The following is a 20,077-nucleotide window of genomic DNA, read 5'->3' as shown; positions in this document are numbered from 1 at the left end:
GCCAAGCAGCGTTGGCTGCAAAGACAGGGCTGGGGGAAGTCGGAGGTAGAAGGGCGATCGATCGAAATCCCTGATAAGGGCCGCACTCGGGCTGAAAGGCGCAGCGTCGGCAGACACTGAAGGCGCGAGAGCCGCGGTGAAAAGCACGGGCCATCGATCGCGGCGGAGATAAGGGCCGCACTCGGGGCTGAAGGGAGACGGCGTCGGGGGACGGGTGAAGACCGCCAAGCGCGGGAAAACCGCCATTTTGTGGGCGGAGGACGATGGCAAGAGCGGGAAGCCGCCATCTTGGATAGCAGTAAAAAAAAAAAATCTGAGAAATTGCAAATCTGATAAAGTACTACAATGCCTAAACACGGGAATATTAGCAACTTTGATAGTGACATCGAAGATTGGGCCATATATGTTGAACGAGTTAAAAATTATTGTAAGGCCAATAAAATTCGTGAGGCTGATAAAGCACTAACATTATTAAATTTAATGGGTGCGAAGACATACGGGCAATTGAAACACCTGTTATCACCAGATGAACCGGCGGATAAGACGTTCGATGAGATTGTTACTGTCCTGAAAGATCATCTAAACCCCACGCCGCTGATGCTAGCGGAACGATTTAAATTTTACGACAGAAGGCAGCTACAGCATGAAAGCAATGCTGAATATTTGCTGGAATTGCGTAAATTAGCGAAATATTGCCAGTTTCGAACGGGCCTGACAGATGCACTACGAGACAAATTTGTGTGTGGTTTATTTAAACAGGATACACAAAAGCGACTGCTCGAGGAGAATGAGCTGACGCTTGAGAAGGCGGTCACTATGGCAGCAGCACACGAAGCCGCAGCGAGAGGCACGGCAGTAATGCAGCTACGGTCACCGGAGCTCAGTGCACACAAATTGGGTGTGAGTTCTGTTAAATGTTATCGTTGTGGAAAGACAACGCATGATCAGAACCAGTGTTGGTTTAAAAACCAAGAATGCAGAACATGTGGTAAGCTTGGACATATAGCTAGAGTATGCAGGTCAGGGAAGAAGACCAGCAACAAGAAGTCACCGCAAGGGAAATACGCAAAGGTACACAAGGTGGCCGAACAGGAGTCCGATTCAGACGCTAGCAGTAATGAACTGGCTGGCTTAAGCAGTATTGAACTGGCTAGCTTAAGGGTACTCAACGTTGGTAAGGGTGCAGACCTCCAGACAATTTGGGTTACTCTTCAGATAGAAGGAGTCCAAGTAAAAATGGAATTGGACACTGGATCGGCATTGTCGGTCATGAATAAGAAAGATTACATAGAAACATAGAAACATAGAGATAGGAACAGGAGTAGGCCATTCGGCCCTTCGAGCCTGCTCCGCCATTCAATGAGATCATGGCTGATCTTCGTCTGAGATCATAGCTGATCTTACCAGTTCAGTACCCCGTCCCCGCCTTTTCTCCGTAACCCTTAATCCCCTTAGCCTTCAGAAATATATCCAATTCTCTCTTGAAAATATTTATTGAATTAGCCTTCACAGCCCTCTGTGGCAGGGAATTCCACAGGCTCACCACTCTTTGAGTGAAGAAATTCTTCCTCATCTCTGTTTTAAATGATTTGCCCGCTATTTTTAGACTGTGGCCCCTGGTTCTGTGCTCCCCGGCCATTGGAAACATTCTCTCTGAATTCAGCCTGTCCAGGCCTGCCATAATTTTATATGTTTCGATGAGATCCCCTCTCAATCTTCTAAACTCCAGTGAGTACAAGCCCAAACTATTTAATCTCTCTTCGTAGGTCATTCCCGCCATTCCAGGTATCAGCCTGGTGAATCGCCGTTGCACTCTTTCCATGGCAAGAACATCCTTCCGCAGATGGGGCGACCAAAACTGTACACAATACTCCAGATGCGGTCTCACCAGCACCTTGTACAGCTGTAGTAAGGTATCCCTATTCCTATACTCGAACCCCCTTGATATGAAGGCCAACATACCATTTGCCTTCTTGATCGCCTGTTGCACCTGCATGCTCTCCTTCAGTGACTGGTGCACAAGAACACCCAGGTCCCTCTGCACTTCCCCATCTCCCAATCTATTGCCATTTAGATAATAATCTACCCTCCTGTTTTTACCCCCAAAGTGGATAACCTCGCATTTATCCACATTATAGTGCATCTGCCACGTATCTGCCCATTCCCCCAACCTGTCCAAATCGCACTGTAGCCTCCTGACATCCTCATCAGAGCCCACCCCTCCTCCTAGTTTAGTGTCGTCAGCGAATTTGGAAATATTGCATCCAATTCCCTGATCCAGATCATTTATATATATTGTGAACAGCTGGGGTCCCAGGACAGATCCTTGCGGCACCCCGCTGGTCACTGCCTGCCACTCCGAAAACGAGCCGTTTATTCCAACTCTCTGTTTTCTATCCGCCAGCCAGTTCTCTATCCACGTTAATACTTTGCCCCCAATCCCATGAGCCTTAATTTTGCATGATAATCTTTTGTGTGGAACCTTATCGAAGGCTTTCTGGAAGTCAAGGTACACCACATCCACTGGCTCTCCCCCATCTATTTTACCAGTTACTTCCTCAAAAAATTCCAGCAGATTAGTCAAACACGATTTACCCTTTGTAAATCCATGTTGACTCTGTCCGATCCTTTCCCCATTTGTCAAGTGCTCCGCTATTTTATCCTTAATAATGGACTCTAGCATTTTGCCCACAACCGATGTAAGGCTTACTGGTCTATAATTCCCTGCTTTCTCTCTACCCCCCTTTTTAAATATTGGGGTAACATTAGCTACCCTCCAATCCACGGGTACTGTTCCCGAGTCAATGGAGTTCCGGAAGATGATCCTTAGAGCATCTGCTATCTCCAGGGCCACCTCCTTAAGTACCCTAGGATGTAGTTTATCAGGCCCCGGGGATTTGTCGGCCTTCAGTCCCCTCAACTTACCCAACACCATATCCCTAGAGATACTAATTTCTGTCAGCTCCTCCCTCTCATTAGTCCCTATGTTTGCCGATATTCCTGGGAGGTTATTTGTGTCCTCCTTTGTGAATACAGAACCAAAGTATGAGTTTAATTGGTCTGCCATTTCCTTATTCTCCATTATATATTCTCCCGAATCGGACTGCAAGGGACCGACTTGGGATTTTACCAGTCTTTTCCTCCTGATATACCGATAAAAGCTTTTGCAGTCTGTCTTTATGTTTGCTGCAAGTTTACTTTCGTATTCTATTTTCCCCTTCCTGATTAATCCCTTTGTCCTCTTTTGCTGTATCCTGTACTGCCCCCAATCTTCCGGTCTGGTGCTTTTTTTTGCCAGTTGATATGCCCTTTTTTTTGATTTTATGCTGTCCCTAATTTCCCTCGTTATCCACGGTTGAGTCACCTTTTTAGGTTTATTTTTATGCCAAACCGGTATAAACATGTTCTGGAATTCTTCCATTCTATCTTTGAATGCTTGCCATTGTCTCTCCACTGTCAATCCCCCCAGAAACACCACCCAATCAATCTTACCCAATTCCCGTCTCATACCCTCGTAATTCCCTTTATTTAAGTTCTGGACCTTAGTCTCTGATTCAATTTCCTCACTCTCCATCTCGACTGAGAGCTCGATCATATTATGATCGCTCTGACCCAAGGGGCCTCGTACAAGAAGATTGCTGATAAGTCCCTTCTCATTGCACAATACCCAGTCTAAAATGGCCTGATCTCGAGTCGGCTCCTCGACATATTGGTCCAGATAACCGTCCCGAAAACATTCCAGGAATTCCTCCTCCTCAGAATTTTTACTAATTTGGGTAGTCCAATCAATATGTAAATTAAAGTCACCCATGATGACAGCTGTGCTCTTATCGCACGCTTCTCTAATTTCCCTTTTTATGCCTTCCCTCACCTCCATATTACTATTTGGAGGCCTATATATCACACCCACTAACGTTTTCCTCCCCTTGCTATTTCTCATTTCTACCCATACAGATTCCGTTTCATCCGAGTTAATATCCTTCCTTTCCATTGCATTAATCCCCTCCTTTACCAGCAATGCTACCCCACCTCCCCTACCTTTTTGCCGATCCTTCCTAAATATTGTATATCCCTGGATGTTAAGTTCCCAGCCTTGCCCACCCTGCAGCCACGTTTCTGTAATCCCAATCAAATCATACTTGTTTACCTCTATTTCCACAACTAATTCATCCACCTTGTTCCTAATGCTTCTAGCATTAAGATACAAAGCCTTCAGGCTTGCTTTTTTCACACTCTCATTATGAATTAGTTTGGCCCTTTGTGTTTCTCTCCTTTGCTTATTGCTTCTCACCTTTCTACCATCTATTTCTGACTTCATATGACTTCCCTCTTTTCCACTACCTAGGTTCCCATCCCCCTGCCAAATTAGTTTAAATCCTCCCGAACCGCCCTAGAAAATATTACCCCGAGGACATCGGCTCCCTCACAGTTCAGGTGTAGACCGTCCCCTTGGTACAGGTCACTCCTCCCCAAGAACTGGTTCCAATGCCTCAAGAATTTAAATCCCTCTCCCTTGCACCACTGCTCAAGCCACGTATTTAGCTTATCTATCTTACTCTCTCTAAACTTATTAGCTCGTGGCACTGGTAGCAATCCAGAGATTACTACCTTTGAGGTCCTACTTTTCAATTTAGCTCCTAACTCCCTAAATTCAGCTTGTAGGACCTCCTCCCTCTTTTTACCTACATCGTTGGTACCTACATGTACCACGACAACTGGCTGATCCCCCTCCCCCTTCAGAATGCTCTGCACCCGCTCCGAGACATCCTTGACCCGTGCACCAGGGAGGCAACATACCATCTTGGAGTCTCGGTCTCGGCCACAGAAACTCCTATCTATCCCCCTTACAATTGAATCCCCTATCACTATAGCCCTATCCCTCTTTTTCCCGCCCTTCTGTGCAGCAGAGCCAGTCATGGTGCCCTGAACCTGGCTGCTGGTGCCTTCCCCTGATAAGTCATCTCCCCCAACAGTACCCAAAACGGTAAACCTGTTTTGGAGGGAGATGACCGCAGGTGACTCCTGCACTACCTTCCTGCCTTTACCCTGCCTTTTGGTCACCCATTTACTGTCTGAGCTAGCCTTTACCTGCGGTGTGACCAACTCACTGAATGTGCTATCCATTACAGAAGGTTATTCCAACATATTCCCCTACAGGATACGGAGATTATATTGACAACCTACACGGGGCAGAGAGTGTACCCCATCGGGACAATAAAGGTTGCACTGGCCAACAAGGGCGAAGGAAGTCAAATAATGGACTTATATGTGCTACCGGAGGGAGGTCCACCACTACTAGGCCGGGAGTGGTTTAGAAACATAAATATGGACTGGCATTCGCTAAAAGCCATAAAGAATGAGAACTCGGTGCAGATAATCAGCCCAGACTCTAGAACTGATGATGGTAAGACCAACCCATGTGCAAAAGACAAAGTTTCAGCACAAAATTCCACTGAGCAACAACAACACAGATTAACAGAGAATTCTGAGTCTGTCAAGTCTACTGATATGCACATTTTTGAGGGCCACTGGGCTCGAACTCAACTCCATTTCAAACTACAACAGCAATTAGAACAAATGATTCGCCGTTTTGAGCAAGAGATGAATGAAATAAAAAAGTTCTTTGTTACAGAGTGGGAGAATCTGGAAAGGCAACAGAAGCAACTGATGGAGAAAATGGAGCAGGAGCACACCAACCATCTGCGCGAGGAGGCCGAACGAATCAAAGCTGATTCAGGTTCTGAAGGTGCGTGCCATAATCTGGTGTCAGAAGAGTTAACGGTCAGCCAACTCCTTCATATGCTGAGGGACAAGACTCTGAAATGGGAAAAACTTGAACACGAGCTGCGATCTTCAAAGGGAAGGGGTTCGGAGCTCTCAAAAGTCATTGAGATGGCTGATGTGACGACACAGACTGAAACGACTGCAACAGAGCAGCCATTGGATGCCAAAAGTACGCTGACTCACGTCAATGTAGAACAACAGACCGCTGAAACAGCTGCTCCGGTAGAGGGATTGCATAGTCCGACCAATCAATCTCCAAAGGAAGTTGAAGTATTAAAATCACAAATGAGGTCACTAGTAAACGACTTGCTGAAAGCCCAGAAAAAGCTGGATGCAGAGGTACACATGAAGAAGTCTCTTCAGGAAAGATGTCTGGATTTGGAACAAGAGCTGGCTAACGTCCAGCTGGGTATGGAGGAAATAGACGACCCTCTCACTGGTCTAGCTCAGGACGACACCGAATATTACTATGACCTGGTGGACGACACCGAATATTACTATGACCTGGTGGACGACACCGAATATTACGATGTCCTGTCCTGCCCAGCTTGTAACTTCGACTCCCAAAGTGCAGAAATCATGGAGGAGCACCAAAAGTCTACGGAACACCGGGAGAAGCTGGCTCTACGACGGAAACAGGAGGAAGAGAAGGAGGAACTGCGCATGCAGCTGGCAGCTGTGGCAGCTGACAATGGAGCCCAGAGAGTCTCCAAGAAGCAGAAACGGAAAAGTAAAAACAGAGGATGACCCATCTGAACCATTATCACCTCTACCAGATCACACACGTGGTCCCTCCGAACGGAGCCAAATCAGTTCGGAAGTTCAAGCTGTTAAATCCATGAAAGGACTATTGAATGAGTAACGTGAACCGACTACACCACAGAGATTGAATCTGTGAACTGTTTTCCGCAGAGACTGAATCTGTGATATGTTACGTTAAACATGAAGTTATATATGTATATATGTTATTACGTTATGTTAAATGGGGGGATGACTATAAAGCTAAGAAGGGAGGAGTGTTGTGTATGTAACCTGTTCCACCTTAAGAGAGCTTAAGCCTGTTCCACCTTAAGAGATGTACTACTTTCTCGGGCTGCTGTAGACGTAATACCGGGGGTGAACACACCGGTATATAAGCACTGTGCAGTAATCTTGTATTCAGTGTAGTCCCTACCTCCAACCAGTAAAGACCTGTTTGAGTTATACGTTTAAGTCTTTGTGTTAATTGTTCAATACAATACACATACTTAACACCCGGAAGCCAGCCTGATTGACATGCTTGGCTCCCTGTTGGGCGGGGAAGCCTGTGGAGGAGGCCGCAGGAGCAGGTAAGGGAGCTGCTTCTGCGTTAATGGGAGCATGTGGGGGGGCTCGGGATCTTGGGGATCCGATCCCCGAGGGGGGGGATTGTATTCCGGGGGTGGGGTCCAATCCCAGATCTTGGGGTGGGGGTCTTTGGAGGGGACAGGGGGGTGCTGCTGGCAGGGAAGAAGGTAGCTTGGTGGGCTGGGAGGAAACACTCCTGCTCCTCCTGGCCCACAAGCAGTGCTGTAAGGGCACTTACCTTTACCCCAAAGCTGCCCTCGCCTCCGTTGAGCTGCCGGGTTTCCCGAGGCCTGGGAAACCCGGCCGGCCAGGGCTAAACCTGGAAGACAAGTTAAATGCGAGGCGCTTGTATCGATTTGTATGTGGGATCAATGACGAGACATTTATGAAAGAGAATGTCTTTTAATCTAAAGTTTGTTCAACTCTGGTTAACAGCCTTACAGGAGACACCATGCTAGAAATCCATCTAAAGCGAAACCAAAACTAAACTCAACTGCTTGTCTCTCACATGCCCTCTGCTGGTCAGACATAAGTAATCAATCAGGCAAACATGCTGGTAAGGCATCATAATCAAACAGGCAAATACCATCACTATTTGCTGATATCATTACATCTCCCTTTCTTAAAACAGAAGTATTTTACTTTTAACTAACAACATGTTTTCTTTGTATTAATCTGCATTTTAACTGTAACACTTAATGAACTTACATTATCATTATCATGATCAAGGTTTTTTAACCTTGCTTTGTGTGTTCACATGAAATATGTAAATACACTAGAACTTGAAGAAAGAATAAGATAACATTACTTCCTTCTATAACAAGAGTCCTTAAATTTGCTCAATGAGTCTCTCAGGAGGCTTCACGTGTCTTGAGGATTTTCTGATTGATTGTCCTTGAATCTGAGTTGTTGCCTCAGATGATGATTTCTCAGCTGTGTGATCAGGTTGTTCAACAGTATCAGTCTTTTGAGTTGCTGTGGCTGGTCCCATGAGAAGATCCCGACGATTTCTTCTCAGAACAGCACCCTCATCTGTCTGAATGGTGTATGATCTTGGTTGAACTTCACTCAGGACAGTTCCCTTCTGAGTCCATATGTTTGTTTTGTCTTTGAACCTTACTTGGTCACCAGTGTGGAGTTCAGGTAGGTTTTGTGTTCCTCTGTCATAGTAGTACGTTTGCTTTTCTTTCTGTTGTTCTTTGAACTTCCTCATTTTCTCCCCCTCTTTTGTTTTCAGGAGGTTCTCCGGGATGGGTAGGTTTGACCTTAGCCGACGTCCCATAAGGAGTTGGGCTGGTGACTTACCACACTCGAGCGACATTGTGTGGTATACAAGCATGCCCTGGTAGAAGTCAGTTCCACTGTCTTTTGCCTTGTACATCAGTCTTTTCACTGTCTGGACCGATTTTTCCACTAGTCCATTGGACTGTGGAAACTGAGGACTTGACGTTGTGTGGACAAAGTCCCACTCTTTGGCAAAGTGTCGGAAACTTGCATTGTAAAACTGGGGTCCGTTGTCTGTGAAGACCTCGCTTGCCACGCCATGTCTGGAGAATATGGCTTTCATACATGTTATCACAGCATCTGCAGTGGTGGTGTGCAGTCTACAAACCTCTGGATACAGGGAGTAATAGTCTGTGACTACAAGATAGTCCTTCCCTTGACATACAAATAGGTCAGCGCCTACCTTCTGGTAAGGTCTGTCTGGCGCTGGGTGTGGCTTTAGTGGTTCTACCAGATTGCTTGCTCGATATTTCAGGCATATTGTGCAGTTTGACACCTCATTTGTCACATCTTGGTTGATTCGTGGCCGGTACATCACCTCTCGTGCACTTTTCTTACACTTTTCGATTCCCAGATGTCCTCCATGGATCCTTTTTAGCATCTCTTTTCTCAGACTCTTTGGGATAACTGTTTTACTTCCTTTGTAGATGATGTCTTCGACCACTGATAGTTCCGCCCTGCAGTTCCAGTACTCTGCCATGTCAGGTGAGCAGTCTTGCTTCATGTTGGGCCATCCATCCAAGATGCTTTTCCTCAGTCGTCTCATTGTTTCATCTTTGTTTGTCTCAGTCTTTATGAGCTCCATTTTTGCATCTGCTATGGGCAGTGCACTTGTGATCATGTCCACGTAGGCGTTCACTTTTTCATCCATTTTGGTGTTTGCGGGCTCACTTGGGTCAACAGCTCTGGACAACGTGTCTGCTGTATACATCAGCTTACCCGGTGTGTACGCAACATTCAGTGTATAGCGTTGCAGCCTGATCATCATTCTTTGTATTCTAAGCGGACAGCTATTTAGTGGTTTTTGGAACAATGCAATCAAGGGCTTATGGTCAGTCTCTACACTGATTGCTTGTCCTGCCACAAACTGGTGAAATCTTTCACAGGCGTATGTGATGCTGAGCAGCTCCTTTTCTATTTGAGCATATCGCGTCTCCGCGTCTGTCATTGAGCGCGATGCATATGCAATAGGTTGCCAGTAGTCATATTTTTGCAGAGGAACGGCACCGAGCCCACTCTGTGATGCATCTGATGATATCTTGATGGGTCTCGCTGGGTCATAAAACCTCAGAACTGGTTCCTCTGTGAGCAGTTTCTTTAGATCGCTCCATGACTTCTCATGCTCATGATTCCATTCCCATTCTATGTTCTTTTCAGTTAGTCTTCTCAGTGGCGCCATCTTTTCTGAGAGGTTGGATATGAATTTACCCATGTAGTTGATCATTCCATTAAACCTCTGCACGTCCTTTTTGCATTGTGGCTTTGGCATATTCTCAATGGCGGACACCTTTCTGGGATCTGGTCTGATGCCCTCACTGCTAAGGATATCTCCCACGAATGTCAGTTCTGTCACCCCGAGCTGGCATTTCTCTCTATTCAGCTTCAGGTTTGTTTTCCTTGTTGCTTCCAGCACTTTTTTCAGTCTCTCATCATGCTCAGTTCTCGTGGTTCCCCATACTATGATGTCATCCATTGATGTATCAACTCCCTCCAGGTGCTCGTAGATCATATGGATAGTTTTGTGATACACTTCAGGAGCTGAGGCAATGCCAAATGGTAACCTTAGGAATCTGTATCTGCCAAATGGACTGTTGAACGTGCACAGTTTTGAACTTGCTTCATCCAGTTTCATCTGCCAAAATCCTGATGATGCATCCAACTTGCTGAAATACTTTGCATTTGCAAACTGTGACATGATTTCCTCACGTGTAGGAAGCTTGAAGTGCTCTCTCTTTATTGCTCTGTTTAGATCTCTTGGATCCAGGCAAATTCTGAGCTTTCCATTCTTTTTGTCCACAACGACGAGGGAACTCACCCACTCATTTGGCTCATCTATCTTCTGAATCACGTTCAGGCTTTCCATCCTGTCCAATTCTGCCTTCAGTTGCTTTTGAAGAGCAAACGGAACTTTTCTGCATGGATGTATGACCGTTGGCATACTTTTATCTACTCTGATCGTGTGTTCTCCTAGAAGGCAGCCTAGACCCCGAAATAGGTCATTGTACTCTTTCATGAGTTCATCATAGACTGTCTCTCCTTCGCTTTCCACAACGAGGACTCTCTTTACCAGGTTCAGTCTCTCACAGGCTTTTAAACCTAGTATGGCTTGCACATCCTTTGGCACCACGATTAATGCTGGCGTGTGCTCTCTGTCCTTGTGTGTCACTTTGACAATGCATTTTCCTTTCACTGCTATATCAGTACCTGAGTATCCTGTCACTTTCACTTTTATTCCATGTATCTTTGGTCTGGGTCTAATTTTCTTAAAATCAGTCTCTGATATCACATTAACTTGTGCTCCAGTATCCAATTTAAATGGAATATGTATGTCATTCACTTTTAGTGTCAACATCCAGTCTCTTTTTTCTTTTTTGTTTTCAGGCACAACATCTACATAGAACTCCTCTATCTCGCTTTCATCTACTGCATGGACCTTGCTTTGTTGCGCTTGGTTCTTACAGCAACGGGCATAATGGTTGTTTTTGTTGCAACTATTGCATTTTTTACCATATGCTGGACACTTTTTTGGTGTATGCTGTGTACCGCATCGACCACATGACTTTCGATTGCCCCTTTCATTTTTGTTCGCTGGCCATGCCTCTTTTTTCACATTGGCGCTCTTTTTGTTAAACGGTTTGTGTCCGTTCTTACTCACTGCATCCACGTTGCAGCTACTGTCACTGAACAGCTCCTTTTCCTGCGACTTCACAGTCTCTGTAGCCCTACACAGTGCTATGGCTTTTCCCAGGTCTAGATCTTGCTCTCTTAGCAGTCTTTCCCTTAGACCATTATCTGGAATACCACACACCAGTCTGTCTTTTAACAGCGAGTCTGTCAGTCCCCCAAATTCACATGTTTTGCTTCGGTTTCTCAGTTCAGTCACATACTGATCAATAGTCTCTCCCGTTTTCTGTACACATGTGAAAAATCTGTGCCTCTCAAACGTCACGTTACATTTAGGTATGCAGTAGGCCTCAAACTGTTCCATTATTTTATCTAGCTTCATTTTGTCTCCATCAGCAGCGAATGTGAAGTTATTATACACCTCCAACGCTTCATCACCCACGACATGTAAGAACACTGACGCTTTCATTTTATCACTTTTCTCGTCAGCTCCGATTGCCGCTAAATACAACCCCACACGTTGTTTGAACCTCCTCCAACTTTCAGCCACATTACCTGTCAACTGAAGCTTCGCCGGTGGGTGTAAACCTTCCATTTTTTCACTTTGTTAGCTATTCTCCAATGGTAAGCAACGATGTTCTCTTTTGGCTTGCTAATATGTGGAGAGCTGATTTCACTTCAGATTTTTCCTCTTCATCTCTTTCAATCACTTCTGACACCATGTATTGATTTGTATGTGGGTTCAATGACGAGACATTTATGAAAGAGAATGTCTTTTAATCTAAAGTTTGTTCAACTCTGGTTAACAGCCTTACAGGAGACACCATGCTAGAAATCCATCTAAAGCGAAACCAAAACTAAACTCAACTGCTTGTCTCTCACATGCCCTCTGCTGGTCAGACATAAGTAATCAATCAGGCAAACATGCTGGTAAGGCATCATAATCAAACAGGCAAATACCATCACTATTTGCTGATATCATTACAGTGCTCAGTCTCATTAAAATATTTAAATAGCCAACCAGCCTCCATTAAACCCGGAAGTGGGCGGGTTGGAGGTGGGTTATGGTCGGGTTTGAGATTTTGAAATTTTTTACATCTCATCTGACCCCAACCCACCTGATTTTGGGGGTTAAAACTACCCTCTGTGTCTCATAAACCTCTGTTCAAAACCTGCCTATCCATATCAATTTTGTCCCATTCCTCTGTGTTCTTTGCTATCTGGACATTAATTCACCAGAAAGTCTGTCAATAAAACCAGCTACCTCAGGGTGTAGTATTAAAGAGAATATCTCCTGCTGTTCTCAAAATGAAGAGAGCCCATCCTGGCTAATAGGTCTGTGAAGAAACAAATGACGCTCATTGAATCAGTTTGGAATAGACTGAGAGCTGTGACATTCCACAAACTGGTCCATCTGGCTTTGATACACTTCCTCAATGCCTGTAGCCTGTGGGATTTTTTTTCAATCTTTGTGAATTCATGGTTTTAAAACACAACACATAAACATAACTCAATTCCAAAATCGTTTCTGTGAAAAATAATAAAATGTGACAGTTGTTGGATCTGAGAAAGCAAAATCAGAATATTTTCTTAATGGCTAGGAACTGCGGAGGAGCAAAGGGGTTCAGGTGTCTAGCTACACAAATCACTAAAACCTTATGCAAAGATACGAAAGGTAATCAAAAAGGCCATTAGAATGTTGGCTGTTATCTCAAATGAATTGGAATTCAAAAGTGAGGAAGTTATGCTTCAGTCATACAGAATCTTGGTCAGATCCCATCTGGAGTACTGCGCTCAGTTTTTCGGCACAGTACCTCAGGAAAGATTACATAGGACATACGGCACAGAAACAGGCCATTCGGCCTAAGCAGTCCATGCCAGCATTTATGCTCCACTCGAGCCTCCTCCCGTCTTTCCTCATCTAACTCTGTTAGCATAACCCTCTATTCCCTTCTCCCTCATATGCTTGTCTAGCCTCACCTTAAATGCATCTATACTATTTGCTTCAGCTACTCCCTGTGGTAGCGAGTTCCACATTCTCACCACTCTTTGGGTAAAGAAGTTTCTTCTGAATTCCCTATTTGATTTCTTGGTGACTATCTTATATTGATGGCCTCTAATTATGCTCTTCCCCACAAGTGGAAACACTCTCTCTGTATCTACTCTATCAAAACCTTTCATAATTTTAGGTCACCCCTCAGCCTTCTTTTTTCAAGCGAAAAGAGACCCAGCCTGCTCATCCTTTCCTGATGGGTATACCCTCGCATGTCTGGTATCATCCTTGTAAATCTTCCCTGCACCCTCTCCAGTGCCTCTACATCCTTTTTATAATTTGGCGACCAGAATTGTACTCAGTACTTCAAGTGTGGTCTAACCAAGCTTCGATACAAGTTTAGCATAACTTCACTACTTTTCAATTCTATCTCTCTAGAAATAAACCCCAGTGCCTGGTTTGCTTTTTTTATGGCCTTGTTAACCTGTGTCGCTACTTTTAGTGATTTGTGTATTTGTACTGCGAGATCCCTTTGCTCCTCTACCCCACCCAGACTTGTACCCTCCTAGTAATAAGTGACCTCCCTATTCTTCCTACCAAAATGTAATACCTCACATTTATCTGTGTTGAATTTCAATGTCTTCCTGTAATTTGTTGCAGTCCTCCTCAATATTGACTATCCCCCCCCCCTCAATTTGGTGTCATCCGCAAATTTAGAAATTGTGTTTTTGATTCCGAAGTCTAAATCATTAATATAAATTGTGAACAACAGTGGTCCCAGCACTGATCCTTGTGGAACACCACTACCCACCTGCCACTGTGAATAGCTACCCTTTACCCCTACTCTCTGTTTTCTGTCTTGAAGCCAGATATATTAAACTTGGAGGGGTTACAGCACAGATTCACCAGAATGATACCAGGGCTTAGAGGGTAAAATTATGATGATGGTTGCATAAATGTGGCTTGTATTCCCTTGAGTTTAGAAGATTGAGGGGTGATCTAATTGAGGTACTTAAAATGATTAAGGGATTCGATAGGGTAGATACAGAGAAGTTATTTCCTCGGGAATCCAGAACAAAGGCATTTAATATTGAGCTAGGTCATTTAGGAGAGAAATCAGGAAGCACTTTTACATATAAAGGGTAGTGGAAATCTGATTTTTTTTTGGTAAGGGTATCAAGGGATATGGAGCAAAGGCGGGTAATTGGGGTTGAGTACAGATCAGCCATGATCTAACTGAATGGCAGAACAGGCTCGAGGAGATGAATGGCCTACTCCTGTTCCTATGTTCCATATTACAAGAAGTGATATGAAATAGATTGTAATTGTTTGAAAATTGTGTTTGTTTACAATTAATCTCATCAGAGTGCAGACCAATCTACCTTCCAGAAGATAGAAGAAATGAACCCGGTGGACATGAAATCACAGAATGCAGTCCATACAATGAGGGTTCGTTTACTTTCCAAACCTTGGTCACACATTTACATAAGTATATACTAAATGCCAACAATACTCTCCTGAACATAAGGGTGTGGAGTCTGTTTATGGGAGCGATCAACCTGGAGAAATAATGGCCTCTCTAATGAAGCAGAGGGGGCAAAAACAGGTCTCCTCTGACATGCCCAAGTAAGAGAATTGAGGTCTATTAATTTGAGTCCTGGGGTACCTAAGATGTCATCACACCTACATTTGGTGGCCATTCACGAACTTACCTTCCTCATCTAAATCATAGCTTGCTATAGGAGCCACGAAAGGAACACCCATCCTCTGCGCTTTGTTTGTTGCAACTTTGATTGCAATAGCAAGCAACAAAACTGGAGTAAAAAAAATCTTAAGAAGAAAGGGTCACCTCCATAAGAACAGAAACTAATGCAGGGAGCAAAATGCAACTGAACATTCATGTTTTTTTAGGAAAAAAAACACATTCACCATTGACTTTTCCAGCACAAACCTAGCTTCAAGTATCTAACTTCAGCAGGACAGGCCCATGGATTTGCCATGGAGCCATTTTACATGGGGAGGTGAGCTGGTAACAAACATCTGCAATCTGGTGTAGGAACAACTAACAAAATTCTTGAGGCGATACTTAAGCTCAGGCTAACCGACAGCACTGTCTCCTGAAAGTTGGACAGTTTTTTCCACTGCAAAATTTGTCACATGGCTTGCAGGTCCAATCCCCCAACCCCTCAGTAGACTCTCACAGAACCAGGGCTGATAGCTCAATTTATCGTCACATATCTGTAAACAACAAATCATTTCTTTCAACTTACAATACCTTTGTAAAAACTGGAGCAGCCATGAGGGGTAGCCCATCCAATCCCTGCAGTAAATTTGTGGGGCTTTGTATCTAGTAGAATAATAATACAGTTTTACTTAGCTTCAGGAAGAATAGTCAACAGAGGTTAAAACAAAAAATTAAATACCCTGGAGATGCAAAGCAGATCTGATTACACCTGAGAAAAGAACAGACAGGTGCGTGTTCCAGGTGTAAGGGCAAATTTACCAATCATGTGGCCCCCAGTGGGGAGATACACTCAAAGGGAGCTCAGGAAAAAAATCGTGCTGTAGTGTTGTAGTCCCATCTCTGACTCAGACTTGCGTTGAAGGAGGCTCCCCCTGGGAGCATTAGATAGATTGGTAGCACCTCTGGAGTTCTGTCAAAGAGCACACACCTGAAATGTTAACCTGTCCTTACTTTTTACAGATGCTGACAGACCTGCTGTATACTTGCGACACTTTCTGGGGTTTTTTTTTAAACAAAATTGTGTTTCATTTCACAACCTCTCATTGGTAACTTTACACATACAGGAAAATGTACACCCCTGTCATCCACAGTTAAAATGAACTCAGTAGTCAGAAAGAAACATTGTAAACTTGTCAATCACAAACCTGAGGGTAAATTTACCATCCGACTGCTCCTGCTGTGAAGCATTGCTAGTCAATTTGGGAATTGGCTCTTTAGTACATAAGCTCAGTCTCTGTTCCCATCTAGCAAGGCTTTGCACCGGGAGTGGAGCTGCCCTTAGGTTTGTATTAACAAATTAAGTAACAAAAATTGCATTACAGGTTTCAAAATCCAATCATATTAAATTGTTTTTAATTAGAAAATAACTGTATTCAGCAATATTTAAATTACCAAAATCCAAATTATCAATAATTCTCAAACAAGCTTATTATAATAAATTATAGATAATATTTAAAAAGGAATTAGACAAGTATTTAAGAAGGAAGAACATAAGAGAACAAGAGGAAAGAGCATAGAAATTGAAGTAGTGTAGATAGTGCCAGTTGAAGAGCCAGCACAGGGCGGCACGGTGGCATAGTGGTTAGCACTGTTGCCTCACAGCGCCAGGAACCCGGGTTCGAATCCGGCCTCGGGTGATTGTCTGTGTGGAGTTTGCACATTCTCCCCGTGTTCGCGTGGGGTTTCCTCCCACAGTCCAAAGATGTGCAGGTTAGGTTGATTGGCTATGATAAATTGACCCTTAGTGTTAGGGGGATTAAATACATGGGGTTACGGGGATAGGGTGGGATATGTGTTGGTGCAGGGGTTACGGGGATCGGGTGGGATATGTGTCGGTGCAGGCTCGATGGGCCGAAATGGCCTCTATCTGCACTGTTGTGATTCTGTGGTGTGATGGCCCAAATGGCCCCCTTCTGTGCTTTAATCTCTGTACAGGGCTAGAAATTCATCTCGAGCAATGGTGCAAAATGGGCGGTATCGGATCGGCTGCTCCTTATACGCAGCACCTGATGTTTAGTTCCATTGCAGTCAATGCAACTGAATATCAGGCGCTGTGTCTAATGGGCAGCCAATCCAATACTGCCTGTTTTGCGCCACCACCTGAGACGAATTTCTAGGCCTATGACTCTAAGTAAATACTAAAAAGACAGAACTTCAAATCGATAATACCTGCTGAATAGGTTGCACCAGAGACTGTTCGACTGTGCAGTGTAACTGGTGGAACTCTGAATGAACAGCTACAGGATTGAAGGGTGGGGACGGAGCTGCAACAGCAATGGAAATCTTATCTTGAACCCTATATATAGAACACAATATTGGTTAGACACAATGCATGCCAACCTTTTGGCTTTCAGTTATTTTCAGTCTTACACAATCTGAACTTTAAAAACAATTCAGTAAAAAATAAAATCTAGAAAGGATTTCACACATTACATAGAATTAATTGGAACATTAATGAAATATTATTGAAATAGTGTCTTGTGTGATACAATGTTTTGCTTGTAATAGAACAATACTGTGGAACCTGTACTTATGATTACCTTTATAAACCGAGCACTTGCCTGTAGTCAGCCACCAACCTAATCAACAGCGAATACAAGTCAAAATATATTATTCTGTAAAGACTGGACACCTTTATACTCTGCATTGTGGTCTCTACCATTCTCTAATAAGCCAGTGGATTGCACCTGCATACGACAGAAAATGGGAAAGGGACAGATGCATTTACCATATTGATCCAGAGCAAAAATTATTGTAGGGGCACATGGACCATAAATGCTGGGATAATAGAATGGAGCCAAGGGCAGAGAAGTAGACCAGTACTATGAGGAGCCAAATAGAAAAGAGGTTGGACTGATGAATGCTGTACATACTGTTTCTTGCTTCTTGTGAGTACAGGGCAGCTGTGATCAATATATTTGGAGAACTAAACAATGGCCACGAGGATTTGGTTGAGTGACTATTTGAAAGGTGACACTATAAAAGGGGGAGGCCTGGGCAGATGGGTCACCTTGATAAACTACCTTTGTATTAAGGCATGTTCAGCTGTTCCCATTGGTGACTACAAGAAATAAGGCCGACTCCATTTCATTATTGTGCCAAAACGCAAATACCAAGTTGAGGTTTTGATTTGTCTGTAAAATATTGTGGTTTTGTGATTGCCAATAATTTTAGGTTCTTGTCTCATTCATGAATTTCTTTACTATTCTCTAAACAAAGGACACTAACAGTATCAAAAGAGAGAACAGTTCATTTGACATCAAGGTGCAGAGTGTGCCTGCACAATCACAGATGTTTTGCAGCAGAATGTCTAGAGTGTTTCCAAGGTCAAGTGGGAAGGCTAAGCTAATGAGAAGAAGTCATTTTTCATTTTCAAAATACACTAATTTCTCATTGTCTATACTTTTCCCAACAAAATGAATACTGTAACTGTTGATAATATTGAGTATCTGGTTGGCTGTACTGCTCCATTGTGGCAAGTTAACTCAGTTGGTAGATAAGGGAAAGCATTTTTCTCCTTCTCCTTCTGGTTTGGCAAGATAGTTGAACTTATGCATTGATACACTTTATGCTGGTGAGGATGTCTATGTGGATTCAATGTCAACAGGCACTAACTTGTGGCAAATCTGATAGGACTATCTCAGGAATAGGAGTCACGTGTAAAGAGTAAAGATGGATCTCTCATATGAGAAACGATTAAGTAGAAACCAGGAAATCGATAAATGCAGAGCTCCTGTTGTGAATAGCAAAATAAAGTCAGTTGGGGAGATCTAAGGTACGATAGTATCCGGTGGTCGGGAGTCTGGAAGAACAGGTTGAAGAAAAGGAGCTGGCTTTGTTGAAGTGATTATCGTTTCCCTCTCCCTCCATCTGCTTACTGGCTTCTCTCTCATTCTTTTCTTTGACCTTTGCTTTCTTCTTATAATGGAAGACAGCTATGGGCAAGAAAATTAATTGCATGGTGCATACTTGTAGGGCCATGGTAACACACTGGTTTGGTTAGGCATGTCTAGCTGTGCCTCACCTGTTAAAAAGATCACCGACTGCCACTGAAACTAAGGCCACATCTAATTTTTCAAGTTGCACTGTTGCACCATTACACTATTCAGAGAAGATTGGGGAATTCTCCTGGTGTCCTCAATATTCATCCCTCAATCAACACTAGCAAAACTGATCAACTGGCCATTTACTACATCTCATTTGCTTTTGCAGGACTTTGCTGTGTACAAGTTAGCTGCTGTATTTCCCTACAAAACAGTTAACCAAAAAAGTAATTCATTGAATGCGAAGTGCTTTGGGATGTCCTAAGGATCTGAAAGGTGCTATACAAAGGCAAATTCATTTTTTCTTTCTTATATGAAGTGTACTGTTTTAGAAATGTATATTATGCTCTCGTGCGAATAAAACCAATGAGATTATACTCTAGTTTTCACACATCATGATAAATCCTCACAGTAGCACACAAAAATGTGTGTGCCAGTGTGGAATTTTGCACAGTGTCAGCATGTGTTGGGAGTCTGGGTATGGAGGTCCATGCACCTCACAGGATTTGTCTTCTTTGTTGACAATGGCTCTTTGGTACCATATCCAGCTTCATGTGTAAATCAAGACAGTGGACGTTGGGGAAGGGCAGTGAAGGCGAGCCTGATTATTAATTTTAATGGACAGGAAAAACTTGCAGGGCCCACTGACTTCTGCAAATGAAAACTTGATACATGTTTACGCCACACAAAATTCCACGCAGGAGTGCAAATTCGTAAAATAACCCACACGTGGTTTTTGCTTGTTCAGTTAACAAACACCAGTGGTAGGGACTAGACTAATTCCTGTTGTGTGGTCAAGATCAAGACCAACTATTCCCAAGGCAGGTATAACAGTTACATACAAAATAAAGACACCTTTACTCTGTCCCAACTGTGTACTTTTAGCCCACAGTAGAGAACACTTTGAGGTGCAGCAGTGTAAATATTTCCAGTCTTTTGATGAACAAAATGTGTCAGAAACTGCAGAGTGTGATATGTCTTGGTTGTACTTACTGAGTCATATCTTCCTTTGCAGAGTCATGCTCGGATTCAGATGATGAGAGTCCTGTGCAATATATA

General features: G+C 43.6%; 1 protein-coding gene across 24 annotated transcripts in view; it reads right to left on the bottom strand.

Annotated features, from left to right (window-relative positions):
* Positions 1-20,077, bottom strand: part of mypn (myopalladin) — an 828,299-nt gene that overhangs the window by 418,254 nt on the left and 389,968 nt on the right. For all 24 annotated transcript variants that reach the window (XR_015079259.1, XR_015079260.1, XM_085994999.1 and 21 more), the window contains 3 exons: positions 20,012-20,063; positions 17,145-17,271; positions 15,507-15,578 (listed from right to left, as the gene is read on the bottom strand). Coding sequence is in view for 22 of the 24 variants with exons in the window: in XM_085994999.1 (XP_085851125.1) it covers positions 15,507-15,578; positions 17,145-17,271; positions 20,012-20,063 (251 nt within the window). In the remaining 2 variants the exon portion in view is untranslated. The remainder of the gene's footprint in view (positions 1-15,506; positions 15,579-17,144; positions 17,272-20,011; positions 20,064-20,077) is intronic.

The sequence above is a fragment of the Somniosus microcephalus genome, chromosome 8 (assembly GCF_052327205.1).
Source record: "Somniosus microcephalus isolate GS21.2 chromosome 8, FLI_Smic_1.0, whole genome shotgun sequence".
NCBI classification, from domain to species: domain Eukaryota; kingdom Metazoa; phylum Chordata; class Chondrichthyes; order Squaliformes; family Somniosidae; genus Somniosus; species Somniosus microcephalus.
The sequence above is the reverse complement of the archived record's forward strand: the minus strand, read 5'-3'. Positions and strand labels throughout refer to the sequence as shown.